This window comes from Ranitomeya variabilis, chromosome 3 (assembly GCF_051348905.1).
Source record: "Ranitomeya variabilis isolate aRanVar5 chromosome 3, aRanVar5.hap1, whole genome shotgun sequence".
In the NCBI taxonomy this organism is placed as follows: domain Eukaryota; kingdom Metazoa; phylum Chordata; class Amphibia; order Anura; family Dendrobatidae; genus Ranitomeya; species Ranitomeya variabilis.
In genome coordinates, this window is record NC_135234.1 from 591,263,751 (window position 1) to 591,285,839 (window position 22,089).

General features: G+C 47.8%; 1 protein-coding gene across 1 annotated transcript; it reads left to right on the forward strand.

The window, feature by feature from the left end:
- Positions 1-6,970: 6,970 nt before the first annotated feature.
- Positions 6,971-21,815, forward strand: LOC143817741 (uncharacterized). Its single transcript, XM_077299227.1, has 3 exons — positions 6,971-7,069; positions 7,147-7,523; positions 21,517-21,815. The coding sequence occupies exons 1-3, from the start codon at positions 7,011-7,013 to the stop codon at positions 21,813-21,815; spliced, it is 735 nt and encodes a 244-aa protein (XP_077155342.1). The 5' UTR covers positions 6,971-7,010.
- The last annotated feature ends 274 nt before the right edge of the window (positions 21,816-22,089 follow it).

Below are 22,089 nucleotides of genomic sequence, written 5' to 3' on the forward strand. Positions count from 1 at the left end.
CTCGCGGGGAAAGAAGACGATGAACTGCTAGCTCTGTGTAAAACCCAGAAGTAGTTTAAGGAATGCAGTCTCAGGTGCTTTACAGAAACCTGGTTACATGGGGAGGTCCCTGATTCAAGTGTCTCAATTCCAGGGTTTCACGTGGTCGGGCTGATAGAGACAAAGCTAAGTGTGGTAAGAAGAAGGGTAGTGGGGTGATATTAAACATTAACCCCTTCATGACCGTGGGATTTTTCGTTTTTCCGTTTTCGTTTTTCACTCCCCTCCTTCCCAGAGCCATAACTTTTTTATTTTTCCGTCAATTTGGCCATGTGAGGGCTTGTTTTTTGCGGGACGAGTTGTACTTTTGAATGACACCATTGGTTTTACCATGGCATGTACTAGAAAACGGGAAAAAAATTCCAAGTGGGGTGAAATTGCAAAAAAAGGGCAATCCTACACTTGTTTTTTGTTTGTTTTTTTTGCTAGTTTCACTAAATGCTAAAACTGACCTGCCATTATGATTCTCCAGGTCAGTACGAGTTTATAGACACCTAACATGACTAGGTTATTTTTCACCTAAGTGGTGAAAAAAATTCCAAACTTTGCAAAAAAAAAATAAATAAAATTGCGCCATTTTCCGATACTCGTAGCGTCTCCATTTTTCATGATCTGGGGTTGGTTAAGGGCTTATTTTTTGCGTGCCAAGACGGCGTTTTTAATTATACCAATTCGGTGCAGATGCGCTTTTTTGATCGCCCGTTATTGCATTTTAATGCAAATCGCGGCGACCAAAAAAACGTAATTCTGGCGTTTCGATTTTTTTTCTCGTTACGCCGTTTTGCTATCAGGTTAATGCTTTTTTTATTGATAGATCGGGCGATTCTGAATGCGGCGATACCAAATATGTGTAGGTTTGATTATTTTTTTATTGATTTATTTTGATTGGGGCGAAAGGGGGGTGATTTAAACTTTTATATTTTTTTTATTTTTTTCACATTTTTTTTTACTTTTTTTTTTAACTTTTACCATGCTTCAATAGTCTCCATGGGAGGCTAGAAGCAGGCACAGCACGATCGGCTCTGCTACATAACAGCGATCATCAGATCGCTGTTATGTAGCTAAAATGCAGGTGTGCTGTGAGCGCCGACCACAGGGTGGCGCTCACAGCCACCGGCGATCAGTAACCATAGAGGTCTCAAGGACCTCTATGGTTACAATATACAAGCATCGCCGACCCCCGATCATGTGACGGGGGTCGGCGATGCGCACATTTCCGGCCGCCCGGCCGGATGCGGTAGTTAAATGCCGCTGTCTGCGTTTGATAGCGGCATTTAACTAGTTAATAGCGGCGGGTGATCGCGATTTCACCCGCCGCTATTGCGCGCACATGTCAGCTGTAAAAAACAGCTGACATGTCGCGACTTTGATGTGCGCTCACCGCCGGAGCGCACATCAAAGCAGGGGACCCGACATCGGACGGGATAGTACGTCCGATGTCGGGAAGGGGTTAATAACAGATGGTGTAATCAGCGGTATATTACTGTTAAGGAAAGTCACTGCAGTCAAAATATTGAACTCTTAGCAGTAAAGATGAGCGAATATACTCATTACGCAAGATTTCTCGAGCACACTCGGGTGTCCTCTGAGTATTTTTAGTGCTCGGAGATTTAGATTTTCTTGCCGCAGCTGAATGATTTACATCTGTTAGCCAGCATAAGTACATGTAAATGTTTAAGATGCCTATTCATCGTCTGCTCAACTCCCCCTGGGGAAATCTGACCACAACCTCTATTATTATTATTACTATTGTCACCATCTTATCAACCAGTTGTCAGCAAACAACCAGCGACTATAAAACTAAATAGGAGGTGGTCCCCAGCAGCTGATTAACTGATTATATAAATTTTTGTACTGATACTGTAGTAGCAGTTAAAAAGATTCGATGTTATGCAAATAACAAGCCTTGGATTACAAAAGAATTGAAATACTTACTAAACAAGAAAAAACTGGCATTTAAAATGAAGGATACTAAGAAATTGGAATCGATACAAAGGGACTTACCGTATATACTCGAGTATAAGCCGACCCGAGTATAAGCCGACCCCCCTAATTTTGCCACAAAAAACTGGGAAAACTTATTGACTCGAGTATAAGCCTAGGGTGGAAAATGCAGCAACTACCGGTAAATGTCAAAAATAAAAATAGATACCAATAAAAGTAAAATTAATTGAGACATCAGTAGGTTAAGTGTTTTTGAATATCCATATTGAATCAGGAGCCCAATATAATGCTTCATACAGTTCATGATGGGCCCCATAAGATGCTCCATACAAAATACGCCCCATATAATGCTCCATATTAAAATACGCCCCATATAATGCTCCATGTTAAAATATGCCCCATATAATGCTGCATAAAGGTTGATGGTCCCATAAGATGCTCCACACATTATACCCCAAGAGATACTCCACACATTATTCCCCATAAGATGCTCCATACATTGTGGCCCCATAAGATGCTCCATACATTGTGGCCCCATAAGATGCTCCATACATTGTGGCCCCATAAGATGCTCCATACATTGTGGCCCCATACGATGCTCCATACTATGCTCCATACATTGTGGCACCATACAATGCTCCATATATTGTGGCACCATACAATGCTCCATATATTGTGGCCCCATATGATGGTCCATACATTGTGGCACCATACAATGCTCCATATATTGTGGCCCCATACAATGCTCCATATATTGTGGCCCCATACAATGCTCCATATATTGTGGCACCATACAATGCTCCATATATTGTGGCCCCATACGATGATCCATACATTGTGGCCCCATACAATGCTCCACACATTTGCCCCATATGCTGTTGCTGCGATTAAAATAAAAAAATCACACACTCACCTCTCGTCGCTCAGGCTGTTGTGAATTAGACTTTTTTGGCTCCCTCTTGTGGTCACTAGTGATATGACTCTGGGATTGTCTTTCCTCAGTTTGGCACCCACCTGGGTCGTTAGTCCAAGGGTGTTGCTATATAAACTTCCTGAATTCTCAGTCTGGTGCCTGGCATCTTTGTAATCAGTTCCTTTCTGTTTGCTCCTGTCTGCTGGTCCTGGTTCTTGCAAAATTAAGCTAAGTCCTGCTTCTTTGTTTTTTGGTTATTTGCATTGCTCTTATTTCTTGTCCAGCTTGTACTCAATGTGATTCCTGATTTTGCTGGAAGCTCTAGGGGGCTGGTATTCTCCCCCCGGGCCGTTAGACGGTTTGGGGGTTCTTGAATATCCAGCGTGGATATTTTGATAGGGTTTTTGCTGACCGTATAAGTCATCTTACTATATTCTGCTATTAGTCAGTGGGCCTCTCTTTGCTAAATATCTAGTTCATTCTTACGTTTGTCTCTTCTCCTTACCTCACCGTTATTATTTGTTGGGGGCTTGTATCCTACTTTTGGGGTCTTTTCTCTGGAGGCAAGAAAGGTCTATCTTTTCCCTTCTAGGGTTAGTTAGTTTTCCGGCTGGCGCGAGACGTCTAGAACCAACGTAGGCACGTTCCCCGGCTGCTGCTATTTGTGGTGCTAGGATTAGATATACGATCAGCCCAGTTACCACTGCCCTATGAGCTGGTTTTTTGTGTTTGCAGACTTGGTATTTACTTTTGAGACCCTCTGCCTTTGGGGTCATAGCAGTATGCCAGGCCAAAGTTGAATGTTTAATGCATTGCAGAAGTGGGATAATAAGAAAGGAAATTCTGAGTTGTTTTTTTTTTTTTTTCCTCTCTTTCTTCCTCCCCTTTACCTCTGAGTGGCTTGAGCTTGCTGCAGACATGAATGTCCAGACCTTGATTACAAGTGTAGATCAGCTTGCTGCTCGTGTGCAGGGCATACAAGATTTTGTTACCAGTAGTCCAATGTCTGAACCTAAAATACCTATTCCTGAACTGTTCTCTGGAGACCGATTTAAGTTTAGGAATTTCAGGAATAATTGTAAATTGTTTCTATCTCTGAGACCCCGTTCATCTGGAGACTCAGCTCAGCAAGTTAAAATTGTTATCTCTTTCTTACGGGGCGACCCTCAGGATTGGGCCTTCTCGCTAGCGCCAGGAGATCCGGCATTGGCAAATATTGATGCGTTTTTTCTGGCGCTCGGATTGCTTTACGAGGAACCCAATCTTGAAATTCAGGCAGAAAAAGCCTTGCTGGCTATTTCTCAGGGCCAGGATGAAGCTGAAGTGTATTGCCAAAAATTTCGGAAATGGTCCGTGCTTACTCAGTGGAATGAGTGTGCTCTGGCCGCAAATTTCAGAAATGGCCTTCCTGAAGCCATTAAGAATGTGATGGTGGGTTTCTCCATTCCTACAAGTCTGAATGATTCCATGGCGCTGGCTATTCAAATTGACCGACGTTTGCGGGAGCGCAAAGCCGCTAATCCTCTGGTGGTGTTGTCTGAACAAACACCTGATTTAATGCAATGTGGTAGAATTCAGACTAGAAATGAACGGAAAAATCATAGACATCAGAATGGGTTGTGTTTTTACTGTGGTGATTCTACACATGTTATATCAGCATGCTCTAAACGCCTAACAAGGGTTGTTAGTCCTGTCGCCATTGGTAATTTGCAACCTAAATTTATTTTGTCTGTGACTTTAATTTGCTCATTGTCCTCCTACCCTGTTATGGCGTTTGTGGATTCAGGTGCTGCCCTGAGTCTTATGGATCTGTCATTTGCCAAGCGCTGTGGCTTTGTTCTTGAGCCGTTGGTAAATCCTATCCCTCTTAGAGGTATTGATGCTACGCCATTGGCGGAAAATAAACCGCAGTTTTGGACACAGGTAACCATGTGCATGACTCCTGAACATCGGGAGGTGATTCGTTTTCTTGTTCTGCATAAAATGCATGATTTGGTCGTTTTGGGTCTGCCATGGTTACAGACCCATAATCCAGTCTTGGATTGGAAGGCAATGTCTGTGTCAAGTTGGGGCTGTCAGGGAATTCATGGTGATTCCCCGCCGGTGTCTATTGCTTCCTCTACTCCTTTGGAAGTTCCTGAGTATTTGTCTGATTATCAGAATGTATTCAGTGAGTCCAGGTCCAGTGCTCTTCCTCCTCATAGGGACTGTGACTGCGCTATAGATTTGATTCCAGGTAGTAAATTTCCTAAGGGAAGATTATTTAATCTGTCTGTACCTGAGCATACCGCAATGCGTTCGTATATCAAGGAATCTCTGGAGAAGGGGCATATCCGTCCATCCTCTTCCCCTCTTGGTGCAGGATTCTTTTTTGTGGCCAAGAAGGACGGATCTTTGAGACCTTGTATTGACTATCGGCTTCTGAATAAAATCACTGTTAAATTTCAGTATCCTTTGCCTCTGTTGTCGGACTTGTTTGCCCGGATTAAAGGTGCCAAGTGGTTCACCAAGATAGATCTTCGTGGTGCGTACAACCTTGTGCGCATTAAGCAAGGAGATGAATGGAAAACTGCATTTAATACGCCCGAAGGTCATTTTGAGTACTTGGTGATGCCTTTTGGGCTTTCTAATGCTCCTTCAGTGTTTCAGTCCTTTATACATGATATTTTCCGGAAGTATCTGGATAAATTTATGATTGTTTATCTGGATGATATTCTGTTTTTTTCTGATGATTGGGACTCGCATGTGGAGCAGGTCAGGATGGTGTTTCAGGTTTTGCATGAGAATGCTTTGTTTGTTAAGGGCTCAAAGTGTCTCTTTGGAGTACAGAAGGTTCCCTTTTTGGGTTTTATTTTTTCCCCTTCTGCAGTGGAGATGGATCCAGTCAAGGTCCGAGCTATTCATGATTGGACTCAACCCACGTCAGTTAAGAGTCTTCAGAAGTTCTTGGGTTTTGCTAACTTCTACCGTCGTTTTATCGCTAATTTTTCTAGCGTTGTTAAACCTTTGACGGATATGACCAAGAAAGGTTCTGATGTTGCTAACTGGGCTCCTGCAGCCGTGGAAGCTTTCCAAGAGTTGAAACGCCGGTTTACTTCGGCGCCTGTTTTGTGCCAGCCTGATGTTTCACTTCCCTTTCAGGTTGAAGTGGATGCTTCTGAGATTGGGGCAGGGGCCGTTTTGTCGCAGAGAGGCCCTGGTTGCTCTGTAATGAGACCATGTGCTTTTTTCTCTAGGAAGTTTTCGCCTGCTGAGCGGAATTATGATGTTGGCAATCGGGAGTTGTTGGCCATGAAGTGGGCATTTGAGGAGTGGCGTCATTGGCTCGAGGGTGCTAAGCATCGTGTGGTGGTCTTGACTGATCACAAAAATCTGATGTATCTCGAGTCTGCTAAACGCCTGAATCCTAGACAGGCCCGTTGGTCATTGTTTTTCTCCCGTTTTGACTTTGTTGTCTCGTATTTACCAGGTTCAAAGAATGTGAAGGCTGATGCTCTTTCAAGGAGCTTTGTGCCTGACTCTCCTGGAGTCGCAGAACCAGTTGGTATTCTTAACCCTTGTCAGGCTGCATAATTTTACAACCTTAACAGGCTGCATAGGTACAATTGTACCTTCACATATACCTCCACTGTGGGAAGACTTTACTTGGTTTCAGAAACTAAAGTTCATTCAGCTACAAATGTTATGCTGATATCTATTGTTCAGTGTTGTTACTGGTCACTTATGTTGCTGTCAATTAAGTTAATTCAAACTGGGAGTGGCTTCTACTTGTCTTCCTGCCTCCCTCCTCTCATTAGCCATTTTGCTGTTCATCTCATTGCTGTGAGCACACATTTCTAGGCTTGTGAAGTCTTCAATTTCTTGGAAACGAAGGTAGGAAAGTCTCACAGCATCTAACAGCCAGTTATACCTTTATTCTCATTATGTGGGGACAGAACAGTCAAATTGTCTTTCAGCCTGGACTTGGCTTACATATATTTTGTATGAAACTTATCACTATAGGTATAATTTTTATACGAAAAATGGATAATAATTAGTATCTACATATTGTTTTACGATGTTTTATTTATATTCAGCACAAAATACGAAGCCAAAATTCATCTAGCAAGTCATCATGAGTGATAGTAATGCTGGATCTAGTTTCCGCCATAATCCAAGAAAACGTGTTTGCAGGTTAGTATAATTTTGTGAAAAGCCAATAATGTAGTATTTCGGAAAATTATTTATTTTACATTTTTTCATATTTACAGATTTACGTCTGACGAAATAATGCGAATGCTAGAAGAATCTGATTCTGAGCATGAGGATGAACCATATGTTGCATCTGATGATGAAAACTATGTACCACAAGTGGATGTTACTGAAGAAGATTCAGACATTGAACAAGAAATGGTCATAGAGCATGAAAATGAATACGAATCAGACGAAAGTGTTGAGGATGATTCTGTGCCTCAAAGTGCAGGCGACATTTGGACTGCTAAGGATGAAACTCAATGGTGCAGTAATCCACTGCCAAATGCACAAACAAAATCTCGTAATGTCCTACGACAAAGAGGTGGCCCTGCAGCAATCAGCAACCTATATACAGCAAAAGAGCTATTCAAGTCCATCATGACTCCCGAGATGTGTGACATCATATTACGGGAAACGAATCGAAAGGCCAAGAGAGTTTGTGATGCTTACAACAACGAACTGGTACAACGTTTTCCTGATTCTTCCAAACGGCCACCACAAAAAACATTCAAGCAATTTACTGAAACTGAACTTCATGCATTTTTGGGCATACTGATTGCTGCTGGTGTGCACAGAGCCAACAAAGAGAATCTGGAGGAAATGTGGAATGTTGCTGCTCTGCCTCTTATACGTGCAGCCATGTCTCGTGACCGCTTCAAGATGATACTCAGATTTATCAGGTTTGACAACGAAAATACACGTGCAGAACGTGTGCAAACAGATAAAGCTGCACCAATACGGGACATCTGGACAATGCTGAACAGTAATCTGGAGAGAGCCTACAAGCCATATCATTGTATCACCGTCGATGAGCAATTATTTCCATTTAGAGGTCATACTAAATTTACCCAGTATATACCTTCAAAACCAGCTAAATATGGCATAAAGATTTTCTGGGCTTGTGACTCATCAAATGCCTACCCTTTACAAGGTCAGCTCTACACTGGGAAACCAACTGATGGTCCTCGACAAGTAAACATTGGAGAACGAACAGTATTGGACCTAGTGAGCTCGTATAAAGGCTCTGGAAGAAATGTCACCACCGATAACTTCTTTACAACCATGGAACTAGCTAAGGTATTGAACTCCTGGAACATGACACTAGTTGGTACAGTGAGAAAAAACAAAAGGTTCCTACCTAACAACATGCAGCCTGCCAAAGAAAGGCCTGTAAACTCGACAAATTTTGCCTACAATCATGATGCAACAGTCTGTTCATATGTACCAAAGAAGAACAAATCAGTCGTGCTTCTATCATCTATGCACATGACGGGAGAAGTTGAAGAGACACTAGCAGCCAAGCCAGAGATAATAAAATACTACAACATAACAAAAGGTGGCGTTGATGTTATGGATAAAATGTTGGGAGAGTACACTGTGAAACGACGAACATCACGTTGGACTTTGGCATTTTTCTACAATATGATTGATGTCAGTGGGTTAGCATCCTACATCATCTACAGAGAACACAATCCAAGCTTCAGGGCAAAGGATCAACGAAGAAAGTTCCTGAAAGATCTCGCAAATCAGCTGTGTATGATTGCAATTGAAGATCGTAGTACAAACAAAATGATAATGAGAAACCATTTTCTTCGAGGTGCAGTAGAAATGGTGCTTGGACGATGCATTGTGGTAGCATCGCAGCCAGCAGCTGGCCCCAACATACCTCATGGTAGTCGTGGACCCTCCCCTGTTGTTGGTAGTTGCTATGTCTGCAGAGACCTGAGGCGAAAACAACGCAAGACTAGAAAGTCTTGTGTGGTTTGTGTGAAACCCATTTGCGATGAACACTCTGTAGCAAAGCCAACATGCATTACTTGCAAAGAAAATCAATAAAAAAAAGTTTCTTACATTTTCTTTTATAATGTAAATGAACAGTTTTTTACTTGTTTATAATAGTTAAATAGCATTATCATTAAAAAAAAATTTATGCTTTTTCCCTTGCATTATCTTCATTCAAAATATATGAGGTACATTTGTACCTATGCAGCTTGTTATGGATGCAAAAAGATCTCGACCCCTTATCTCGGAAGCGGGTGGAGATATTTTATTGAAATTTGGCCAATATATTCTGGACCAAAAATGTAGAGATGTCACGAAATTTCAGCCCTCTACGTCTTTTCAAAAAAAAGTTATTGCAATTTTAAAACGGAATAGTTACAATTGTACCTATTCAGCCGGATAAGGGTTAAAGAGGGAGTTATCTTGTCAGCCATTTCTCCGGATTTGCGACGTGTGTTGCAGAGATTTCAGGCTGGTAGACCTGACTCTTGTCCACCTGACAGACTGTTTGTTCCTGATAAGTGGACCAGCAGAGTCATTTCCGAGGTTCATTCCTCGGTGTTGGCAGGGCATCCGGGAATTTTTGGCACCAGAGATTTGGTGGCTAGGTCCTTTTGGTGGCCTTCCTTGTCACGGGATGTGCGGTCATTTGTGCAGTCCTGTGGGACTTGTGCTCGAGCTAAGCCTTGCTGTTCTCGTGCCAGCGGGTTGCTCTTGCCCTTGCCTGTCCCGAAGAGGCCTTGGACACACATTTCCATGGATTTCATTTCAGATCTTCCGGTGTCTCAGGGCATGTCTGTCATCTGGGTGGTATGTGATCGCTTTTCCAAGATGGTCCATTTGGTATCTTTGCCTAAGCTGCCTTCCTCTTCCGATCTGGTTCCTTTGTTCTTTCAGAATGTGGTTCGTTTGCACGGCATTCCTGAGAATATTGTGTCTGACAGAGGATCCCAGTTTGTTTCCAGGTTCTGGCGATCCTTTTGTGCTAAGATGGGCATTGATTTGTCGTTTTCGTCTGCCTTTCATCCTCAGACTAATGGACAAACGGAGCGAACTAATCAGACTCTGGAGGCTTATCTGAGGTGTTTTGTTTCTGCAGATCAGGATGATTGGGTGACCTTCTTGCCGTTGGCTGAGTTTGCCCTTAATAATCGGGCTAGTTCCGCTACTTTGGTTTCGCCATTTTTTTGCAACTCTGGTTTCCATCCTCGTTTTTCCTCGGGACATGTGGAGCCTTCTGACTGTCCTGGGGTGGATTCTGTGGTGGATAGGTTGCAGCGGATTTGGAATCATGTGGTGGACAACTTAAAGTTGTCACAGGAGAAGGCTCAGCGTTTTGCCAACCGCCGCCGCGGTGTGGGTCCCCGACTTCGTGTTGGGGATTTGGTATGGCTGTCTTCTCGATTTGTTCCTATGAAGGTCTCCTCTCCTAAATTTAAGCCTCGCTTCATCGGTCCTTACAAGATATTGGAAATCCTTAATCCTGTGTCCTTTCGCTTGGATCTTCCGGTGTCGTTTGCCATTCACAACGTGTTCCATAGGTCTTTGTTGCGGCGGTACGTTGTACCTGTGGTTCCTTCGGTTGAGCCTCCTGCTCCGGTGTTGGTTGAGGGCGAATTGGAGTACGTGGTGGAGAAGATCTTGGATTCTCGTCTCTCCAGGTGGAGGCTTCAGTATCTGGTCAAGTGGAAGGGCTATGGTCAGGAGTATAATTCCTGGGTGGTTGCTTCTGATGTGCATGCGGCCGATTTAGTTCGTGCCTTTCACGCTGCTCATCCTGATCGCCCTGGTGGTCTTGGTGAGGGTTCGGTGACCCCTCCTTAAAGGGGGGGTACTGTTGTGAATTAGACTTTTTTGGCTCCCTCTTGTGGTCACTAGTGATGTGACTCTGGGATTGTCTTTCCTCAGTTTGGCACCCACCTGGGTCGTTAGTCCAGGGGTGTTGCTATATAAACTTCCTGAATTCTCAGTCTGGTGCCTGGCATCGTTGTAATCAGTTCCTTTCTGTTTGCTCCTGTCTGCTTGTCCTGGTTCTTGCAAAATTAAGCTAAGTCCTGCTTCTTTGTTTTTTGGTTATTTGCATTGCTCTTATTTCTTGTCCAGCTTGTACTCAATGTGATTCCTGATTTTGCTGGAAGCTCTAGGGGGCTGGTATTCTCCCCCCGGGCCGTTAGACGGTTCGGGGGTTCTTGAATATCCAGCGTGGATATTTTGATAGGGTTTTTGCTGACCGTATAAGTCATCTTACTATATTCTGCTATTAGTCAGTGGGCCTCTCTTTGCTAAATATCTAGTTCATTCTTACGTTTGTCTCTTCTCCTTACCTCACCGTTATTATTTGTTGGGGGCTTGTATCCTACTTTTGGGGTCTTTTCTCTGGAGGCAAGAAAGGTCTATCTTTTCCCTTCTAGGGTTAGTTAGTTCTCCGGCTGGCGCGAGACGTCTAGAACCAACGTAGGCACGTTCCCCGGCTGCTGCTATTTGTGGTGCTAGGATTAGATATACGGTCATCCCAGTTACCACTGCCCTATGAGCTGGTTTTTTGTGTTTGCAGACTTGGTATTTACTTTTGAGACCCTCTGCCATTGGGGTCATAACATCAGGCCCCTGGCACTTGCGATAGTCACCTTCCTCGTTCCAATGCGCCGATCTGTCTTCCATCTGCACTGACTGTTCAGGCAGAGGGCGGCACGCACAGTAATCGCGTCTTCGCGCCCTCTGACCTGAACAGTCCCAACCAGAGGACGGAAGACAGAGCAGCGTGCAGCGGTGGAACGAGGAAGGTGACTATCGCGCAATGCTCACCTCCCCCGATATACTCACCTGCTCCCGGCGCGGTCCCTGGCAGTTTCTCACTGTCAGATGATCTCAGGGAGCCGGCGGCATCTTCCGGTGTTCAGTTGTCACGTGGTACCGCTCATTAAAGTAATGAATATGGACGCATATTCATTACTTTAATGAGCGGTATGTGACCGCTGAACACAGGAAGATGCCGCCGGCTCCCGGAGATCATCTGACAGTGAGACGCTGCCAGGGACCGTGCCGGGAGCAGGTGAGTATGTCACCGCGCCGCTCCCAACCCCCTCCGCTGACAATGACTCGAGTATAAGCTGAGAGGGTCACTTTCAGCCCAAAAAAGTGGGCTGAAAATCTCAGCTTACACTCGAGTATATACGGTAAAAGGGAAAATTAAGAATGCACGTGAAGCGTTCCGAATTAAACTAGAAAATAAATTGTCACACAACAATTCCATGGAGGAGTGGTCGTGCATGAAGCAGCTAACTGGGTTTACGGCAAGGCCAGAGTGTGGGAAAGTGGATCTGCCCATTGCTAATGAAATGAATGAGTTTTTCAACAGATTCACCGACACATGCGCAGCAACGCATTGCCAAAGCAGCTGGGCTTGATGGCCTCAGTCCACGTGTCCTTAGAGCGTGCACAAACAACTGTGTACTGTCTTCCAACACCTGTTTAGCATGAGTGGAGCGCCCCCACTACCGCAGGGCCAAGGGGTACCCGGTACCGGGCCTCTCTGTCTCGGTTCTGGGATTGTCACGGTGGCTAGACCCGGCCCGTGACCCTGCTAAGGGGCGTCCAGTAGAAGTTGAGAGTGATGATGTGTAGTGCAGGGTGCGATGAATAACGAGGACACAGGGTTGCAGTCTCTTTACCTCTTTACTGAAGGTTTCGAGATACTCAATCCAGAACACTGTTAACAGGGCTGGCTGAGACCGGCCGGTCCAACGGCACATCCGGAGTTCCCTTAGCAGGTGGGAATCAGTGTCTACCTTCTAGCGCCTGTGTGTTGTAGTCCTTCCCTGCTGAGCACCCCAGGATAGTCCTCACAACTGATTCTGTCTGTCTCTGATGTTCATTCTCTCCGTCCCCTAGATGATATGGTTAGGACGCACCCGTATGATGGGGTAGGCCTGGAGTTCTTCCGGGATCCTAGAGTCGCCCCTCTCCCACAGCTGCCTCCGTTGTCTGCTTAGTTGTTTAAGTGAGACAGCCAACCTATAATTGGCTGCCCTGCCGTGGTTTGAAGTAATGCTTAGTCTCTTACTTTCTCGGCGTACCGGCCACCGACTTTGCGCTTCAGAAGGATGTTGCCTCGATCTTACAGCACGACTCCTTCTGGTCCTATCACCTCTGCGCTGTATTCCTGTTTCTCACTCCTTCACAATACCCCTCGCTTCTTGTCATTTCCTAGGAGACTGCCGCTGTAAGCACAGGCACGGCTCCTTAACATTCTTTCTTGTTCACTAGGGCTCTGCCAGGATCCCACCTCTGACAGGTCCTCTCTCAAGCTCTTCCCAGCTCCTTTCTCCCGTACTTCCTGTCCAACCCCCCAGTTTTACCCAAGTGTGAGGAGTGGTCTAATAGATAGAACCACCCCCCCGGTGGCCTGAGTGTGAAGTGTATTGTGGGTGTGTGTTACCTGGTCAGGTGAACTCCTTTAGTGCAATCAGACATACCATCACTCCCCTTAGTGGCAGAGCAACAGTACTGCAACGACCAGGACTCTGGGGCGCTGCACTCCCCCCCGGTTAAATCCAGTACTCCCGGACTGGGAAAAGAAAAACAACATTACATGTTAGCAGGAAACACACAAAACTTTGAAACACTAGAAACAAGTAAATGCTATGAACCAGTAACTATATAACAATGCTTCCCTTTATGGGAGGTAAGGACACTTGAACATTACGCAAATCTTGGGTCATGCACAGTTTATGACTCCCAGTCCAGTGGTTGAAACTGCGGGGACCCTGGGTAAACAAAGGGGTCCCCTTTTGGAAGTTTTTGGAGCAATTCACTGTCCATTACTCCGTTGTCCATTTTTAAACCTGTAACAAAAGATATGCACACAAACATTTTCAACTAAATAGCAGCCCTCATTAATACCTCCAAGTTTTGTAGCAGAGTGGAGTTTGATTCTTGGTGCTGCGTGTCGATCTCCGCAGCACAGGGGTTGCTATTGGCCTAACAGGGCCCGCTATGCTTGCTACCGCTGGTGTAGTGCACTGTCTTCTAGCTACGCTTCTAGTGAGTGTGGGTAGCACTGGCAGGCTACAGCTCTCAGGGCTGCTGCTACCAACAGTGGGTACGGCAGATTCGCCGATAGCAGATGGAGGACTTGCCGCTTCAATGGTTGGCATGGCATCTTCAGGTAGGATCTGCTGAGATTGCGGGCCGGGATGATCTGGCACCACAATTAGTTCTGGTGGGTTCGGTTGACGGAACGTTAGGACAGGTACCACGATGGCTTGATTTATTTGAGTCCAGGACTGGGGAAAATCACCAAGAACAGTGTGTATCATCTTCTCCTCTTCTGCAGGTGGGGAGATTCCTGGAGCCGTTTCCCTCTCTCTCAACTTATCAGGGCAGACCTTAAGGTGATCCCTGGATATCGCCGTCGAGGTCTCCCCTCCGTCCTTGCTGATGAGACAGACCTTCGTGTTGTCGAAATCGGATGGCAGGATGGTATACGGTTCCGCTTCCCATTGGTCATCAAGTTTGTGTAGTCTCCTCTTTCATTTGAGTACTTGCTCACCAGGTGACAAGGGAATCGCAGGAGCGTGCTGGTTGTAGTCTCTTTCTTGTTTTTGTCTAGCCTGGGCGAGACTTCTTTCCACGCATTCCTGTACTTTGCGGTACCTTCGCTGCCTTTCTGCATCCCAATCTGCATCCGGCGAGGTATCTTCGGGGATTAGGACCCCCATGTCCAGATCAACGGGTAACTGGCTAGACCTTCCTCGCATCAGGTACGCTGGAGTGCAGTTGGTGGAATTTACTGGGATGTGATTGTATATGTCCACCAAGTCAGGCAACTTTGTTGGCCACAGGTTCTGTTCCTCTACGGGCAAGGTCTTCAGTAAGTCGATCACCACTTGGTTCATCTTTTCACACATCCCGTTGGTTTGGGGATGGTACGGTGTGGTTCTGATCTTCTTACACCCGTACAGATGGCAGAACTCTTGGAACACCTCTGCTTCGAATGCTGGTCCCTGATCGGTCAGTACCTTCTCCGGGTACCCATGGGGCCTACAAAAGTACTGCTGGAAGGCCTTGGCGGCCGTCCTGGCAGTTAGATCCTTGACAGGTACAACCACCAAAAATCTGGAGTAGTGATCTACGATGGTCAGAGCGTAGATATAGCATGACCGGCTAGGCGTCAGCTTCACATGATCCAGCGCGACCAGTTCGAGCGGCCATTTGGTGATGATGGGCTGAAAGGGGGCCCGTTGGCTGTCACGGTCCTTCCTGCGTAGGCTACATGGACCGCACTCCCGACACCACTTCTCAATGGCCCTCTTCATGCCAATCCAAAAGAACCTCCCTCGGAGTAGCCTCTCCAGCTTCCTCCATCCGAAGTGTCCGGCTCCATCGTGGTAGGCTCCCAGAACCATGGGCGCATCTCGCCTTGGCACCACTATCTGCCATACCAATTCATGAGTACGTGGGTCGATGCTCCTCCGGCACAGCTTACCATCGTGAATAAACAGTTTGCTTCTCCCCCTCCACAGCTGTCGTGCCTCCTGTGGATCATCTGGGCCGGGATGCAACCCTGCCTGCGTCAATAGCTCTTTCACCCGACGGACCGCGGGGTCACCATCCTGGGTCTCCGCCCATCCGTGATGGGGCAGGGGATTCAGCGTGGTATCCTGTTGGTTCTTGTGCCTGTTCTCCACATGATGGGAGTACTGAGCAGCTTTGGGGCGATGGAATGCGGGCAGCTCTACCTCTTCAAGTGCCTCCGGGTCCTCCCCTGTTTCTGGCAAATTGGGCATCCGGGACAAGGCATCGGCATTCGCATTCTTGCGTCCTGCCCGGTACTTGATGGTGAAGTCGTAGTTGGACAGCCGGGCCATCCACCGCTGTTCCAAGGCCCCGAGTTTGGCTGTATCCAAGTGTGTCAGCGGATTGTTATCCGTGAAGACGGTGAATTTCGCCGAGGCCAGGTAGTGTTTGAACCTCTCTGTCACTGCCCAGACGATGGCAAGGAACTCCAGCTTAAAGGAACTGTAGTTGTCAGGGTTCCTTTCCGTGGGACAAAGCTTCCTGCTGACGTAAGCGATCACCCTCTCCTTGCCTTTCTGGACCTGGGACAGCACGGCCCCCAATCCTACATTGCTGGCATCCGTATACAGCACAAACGGTTGGACGTATTCAGGGTAGGCCAGTACCTCTTCTCCCGTCAGTGCCGACTTCAAGCAAGTGAAGGATCCTTTCAGCCCCTCATTCCAATCAAATGGGGCGTTCTTCCCCTTGGTCTTCTTTGATTGGCACACAAACAGGTCTTGCAAGGGCGTGGCCTTCTTGGTGAAGTCCTTAATGAACCTTCGGTAATAGCCTACCAGCCCGAGGAACTGCCGGACTTCGTGGAGGTTGCTGGGCTTCGGCCAGTCCTGGATCACCGTGACCTTGTCGGGGTCTGGGGCACTCCTTCAGCACTCACCACATGGCCCAGGTGCTGCACTTTGGGTTTCAGCAGATGACATTTGGACGGTTTCGCCTTTAAGCCAAAGTTGGACAGGGCTTCAAACACCTCAGCCAGGTGCTTCAGATGGTCTTCGTAGGTCTTAGAGAAGACAATGACATCATCCAAATACAGCAGTACGGTCTCAAAGTTCTTGTTCCCCAGACAGCACTCCATCATCCGCTGGAACGTCCCCGGGGCATTGCACAATCCGAAGGGCATGTAGTTGAATTCACAGAGACCCATCGGTGTCGTGAAGGCCGTCTTCTCTTTGTCCGCCTCCGCCACGGGAACCTGCCAGTACCCACTGGTGAGATCTAAGGTAGAGAAATAGTTAGCAGATTTTAAGGCAGCCAGAGACTCCTCTATCCTGGGCAGTGGGTATGCATCCTTATGTGTAATGCGATTCAATTGCCTGTAATCAACACACATCCTCATTGTGCCATCTTTCTTTTTAACAAGGACTAAGGGAGCTGCCCAGGGGCTACAACTATCTTTCACCACCCCAGCCTCCTTCATTTCTCGTAACATGTCCTTGGCACACTGGTAATGAGCTGGGGGTACAGGGCGGTATCTCTCTTTTATGGGCCGATGGTCTCCCGTGGGGATATGATGTTGGATCCCTTTCACCTGTCCAAAATCTAAGGGGTGTTTGCTACATACCCGCTCGTACTCGTGGACCACCCTGTAGGCCCCTTGTTTCTGGTGGGATGGGGTAGAGTCAGTGCCCACATGCAATTCCCGACACCAATCTTTCGAGTGCCCTGCAGAACCGTTGTCCTCCGTCAGGTTAGACGGGGCCAAGGGTCCAGGTGTCTGTATCACACTATTATTGACAGCGAACAGTTTGGCGAGCGTGGCATACTTGGTGAGATGGACCTCTTCCTCCCCACAATTAAGGACACGTACTGGCACCCTCCCCTGGCAGACGTCGACCACCCCCCTGGCTGTTAGGAGAGTAGGCCTATTGTCTGAATATACGGGTTCTACCAGGGCCTGGTAGTCCTTACCCCTGAGGCCTATGGCTGCCCGACACCATATTAACATCTCACTCCTGGGGGGTATCGCGATGGGGTTTGAATCACTCACAGTGACACGACCAATTTCACCACCAGTCAGCTCTACCTGCTGTCTCTGCATCAGAGCTCTGATTTCTTTTTGCAGGGCGCATTGTTCAATGTAGCCAGCGGTTTCTGCTACCTGTTGTAACAAGACAATAACTTCTGCAAGACAATTTTCTATAACATTGGTACCGATAGTCATCATGGGATTACATTCACGGCGGTCAATATCAACAATTACAATCCCCTGGGCCTTCAATTCCACCCGCTCCACCTTGATGGTGACCTCTTTATACCCCACTTGTGGCAATGGCTGACCATTACTGGCTATTATGGTGAAATCGTCATCGGGGCCACGAGTAATATCAGTGTCCTCCCAATACCATTTATAAAGCACGTAAGGCATAGTTGTCACCTGAGAACCGGTGTCCAGCAGAGCGTTCATGGGGATACCGTCGATCACAACAGGAAGAACTGGTCGCCCTCCAACGTACTTGGCTCTCCAATGCTGCGGGCTTGATCGTCCTACTCCTGGGGGTTTGCCCTTTGCCCCAGGGGTTGCTCGTTTAAAGGACAGTACCTTGCAAGGTGGCCCACCTGGTGACAGCGGTGGCAGATAGGTCGTCCGTCCCGGTGGAAGCGATCGTCGTCCCGGGCTCTTGTCGGCAGAGTCCTCCTCTGTCTCATCCAGGGGACATCCTCTGGTCTGGAGGCCAGCTGGATCTTCTCCTTGGGGGCCTCCTGTAGGGACTGCACAGTCCGGGCTAGGGCAGCAATGCTCTTGGTCAGCTCCTGCATCTGGAGGCGGAGTCCTGTGGGGGAGTCATCCTCTAAGCTCTGGGCATCGGCCTCGGTGGCGACTGGAGCATCTGGCACCACCTCCTGGTGGTACGTGAGGGCTTGACGCCTGGGGGGGTACTGCACGGCTGGACTGTCGCTCCTGCAGCGCCTGGATGGCTTTATCCTTGAATTGCGCAAAAGTCAGGTCTGGATTTTGCATGGCCAGGAAGTGCAATTGGCCCCTTTGGTGACTGCACAGGAGCCAGTCAATGAACCGCTCTTTCAGGAGTTTATCCTCATCTTGCATGCTGCCGGGGTCACTCTGCTTAATGGCCTGCAGCGCCTCCTGGAGATTAATGGCATAGTCCCGTAAGCTATCCTGCTGTCTTTGTTTGCATCCATAGAAAGTCAATTTAATTTCTGTAGCAGTACGGGTATCGAAGGTGGCTTTAAGCTTTGCAAAAACCTGCTGTGCAGTTCCCTTATCCGCGGCGGGCCAAGACTTCACTTCTCTCAAAGCCGCTCCAAAGAGTTGGCCTGTTATCATATGAACTTTCTGAGGCTCTGTCAAGGGGTAGAACTCGAGCAGGCTGCAGATCCCTTCTTTAAAGTCAGTTAATGTATGCAACTCCCCGGAGTATCGCGGGAGCCAGGCCGCTCCGGGCAGGTATGGCATAGAGAAGGGCATGATGGCCGTTGTGGTGGCGACAGCCTCTGACTGGCTGGTGGGGGCAGCGGGCTCTGCGGCAACCGGTGGTGGTATTAGGGCCGCGGCTGTGTCCGCTGCAGGGACCGGAGCTGCCTCTGTGTCCACGGCTGCGACCACCGCCTCCGCTCCTCCCGACTCAGACATGGCTGTCCCTTCCTCCTACTAACCTGCTGGAGGTCGGGGTTCCTCTTCCGGGGTTGGCGTTTTACCGCGCTTTCTCGTTCCACGCTCCTTTTGACCGGTTCCGCCCATGAAGCTAAGGCTCCTCCCTCCATGCGCGGTGATGGCGAATTGTGGCGGGAACTCTTGGCGGCAATAGCAATGCACAGTCTTTGCAATAAGTCACAGTCCAAGCACAATAAATCACAGTTCCAAGGCACACATGACCTGATTCTTCAGGCTTAAGTAGATCCTGTTCGTGACGCCAAGTTGGAGCGCCCCCACTACCGCAGGGCCGAGGGGTACCCGATACCGGGCCTCTCTGTCTCGGTTCTGTGATTGTCACGGTGGCTAGACCCGGCCCGTGACCCTGCTAAGGGGCGTCCAGTAGAAGTTGAGAGTGATGATGTGTAGTGCAGGGTGCGATGAATAACGAGGACACAGGGTTGCTGTCTCTTTACCTCTTTACTGAAGGTTTCGAGATACTCAATCCAGAACACTGTTAATAGGGCTGGCTGAGACCGGCCGGTCCAACGGCACATCCGGAGTTCCCTTAGCAGGTGGGAATCAGTGTCTACCTTCTAGCGCCTGTGTGTTGTAGTCCTTCCCTGCTGAGCACCCCAGGATAGTCCTCACAACTGATTCTGTCTGTCTCTGATGTTCGTTCTCTCCGTCCCCCAGATGATATGGTTAGGACGCACCCGTATGACGGAGTAGGCCTGGAGTTCTTCCGGGTCCCTAGAGTCGCCCCTCTCCCACAGCTGCCTCCGTTGTCTGCTTAGGTGTTTAAGTGAGACAGCCAACCTATAATTGGCTGCCCTGCCGTGGTTTGAAGTAATGCTTAAAGTCTCTTACTTTCTCGGCGTTCCGGCCACCGACTTTGCGCTTCAGAAGGATGTTGCCTCGATCTTACAGCACGACTCCTTCTGGTCCTATCACCTCTGTGCTGTATTCCTGTTTCTTACTCCTTCACAATACCCCTCGCTTCTTGTCCTTTCCTAGTAGACTGCCGCTGTAAGCACAGGCACGGCTCCGTAACGTTCCCTGGTGGCCGGAGTGTGAAGTGTATTGTGGGTGTGTGTTACCTGGTCAGGTGAACTCCTTTAGTGCAATCAGACGTACCATCACTACCCTTAGTGGCAGAGCAACAGTACTGCAATGACCAGGACTCTGGGGTGCTGCATGAGCCTACAGAGAGTACCAATGCTGAGGAAGACCACCTGCCCGGTGCCAGTTCCCAAGATCACCTTTCTGACTTCCTTTCACGACTATCGTCCTGTGGCCTTAACATTGCATGCTATGAAGTCGTTGGAGAGAATAGTACTTACCTACTTGTGCCTGAGGGTGTGAGAATACACTGACCCCCTACAGTTTGCGTACCAGCAGAGATTGGGGGTGGATAATGTGGTTGTGTCTCTGCTACATACAGTACATTCATTCTTGGACAATGAGGGAACTGCAGTGCACGCTGTGTTCTTTGACTTCTCAAGTGCTTTCAATACCTTACAGCCACCCATAAGGTACCTTCACACGAAGCGACGCTGCAGCGATAGCGACAACGATGCCGATCGCTGCAGCGTCGCTGTTTGATTGCTGGGGAGCTGTCACACAGACCGCTCTCCAACGACCAACGATGCCGAGGTCCCCGGGTAACCAGGGTAAACATCGGGTTGCTAAGCGCAGGGCCGCGCTTAGTAACCCGATGTTTACCCTGGTTACCAGCGTAAAAGTAAAAAAAACAAACAGTACATGCTCACCTGCGCGTCCCCCAGCGTCCGCTTCCTGACACTGACTGAGCTCCGGCCCTAACAGCAGAGCGGTGACGTCACCGCTGTGCTTTCACTTTCACTTTAGGGCCGGCGCTCAGTAAGTGTCAGGAAGCAGATGCTGGGGGACGCGCAGGTGAGCATGTACTGTTTGTTTTTTTTACTTTTACGCTGGTAACCAGGGTAAACATCGGGTTACTAAGCACGGCCCTGCGCTTGGTAACCCGATGTTTACCCTGGTTACCAGTGTAAAACATCGCTGGTATCGTTGCTTTTGCTTTCAAACACAACGATACGCAGCGATCGGATGACCAAATAAAGTTCTGGACTTTATTCAGCGACCAGCGACATCACAGCAGGATCCTGATCGCTGCTGCATGTCAAACTAAACGATATCGCTAGCGAGGACGCTGCAACGTCACGGATCGCTAGCGATATCGTTACAAAGTCGTTTCGTGTGAAGGTACCTTTACTGTGAAATAAGTTGACTGATATGGAGGTAAATGAGGGGATGGTGAACTGGATAAGTGACAACCTGACGCACAGGCTGCAGTTTTTAAGGATGGGGGAGGTGGTATCTGGTAGTGTACGGAGCAGTGTTGGAGCCCCTCAGGGTTCAGTGCTGACGCCATTCCTCTTCTCATTGTATACAGCTGACTTTCAGCATAAATCAGATCTCTGTCACCTCCAAAAATTCTCAGATGACTCAGTGATTGTAGGGGACATTGTGGGGGACCGGGGGGAGGAGGAATATAGAAGGGTGGTTTCTGACTTCGTGAATTGGTGCCAGACTAATTGTCTAGAACTAAATGTGAAGAAAATCAAGGAGATGGTGGTGAGTTATAGAAAGAAAAAGGAGGATTACTTACCTATCACTATTGTTGGCCAGGAGGTGGAGATTGTTGAGAGCTACAAATATTTGGAGGTCCACCTTGACAGCAAACTCGATTAGAGGTGTCATACAGAGAAGGCTTACAAGAAGGGAATGAGCAGACTGTACTTTCTATGGAAGCTCAGGTCTTTCAATGTGTGCAGTAAGATGCTCAAAATGTTTCACTAGTCCGTTGTGGCAAGCGCCATCTTTTTTGTTATCATTTGCTGGGGCAGTAGTGTGCGAGTAGCTGACGCTAATAAGCTCAACAAACTTATCAAGAAGGCAAGCACGGCTGTTGGCCTCCATCTTGACTCCTTTAACCCCTTTACCCCCAAGGGTGGTTTGCACGTTA

Coding starts and splice junctions, on each gene's coding strand:
- LOC143817741 (XM_077299227.1), top strand. CDS start 7,011: ATGAGTGATAGTAATGCTGGATCTAGTTTCCGCCATAATCCAAGAAAA. Junction 7,070..7,146: donor CCAAGAAAACGTGTTTGCAG/GTTAGTATAATT, acceptor TCATATTTACAG/ATTTACGTCTGACGAAATAA. Junction 7,524..21,516: donor CATCATGACTCCCGAGATGT/GTGACATCATAT, acceptor CATTGTATACAG/CTGACTTTCAGCATAAATCA.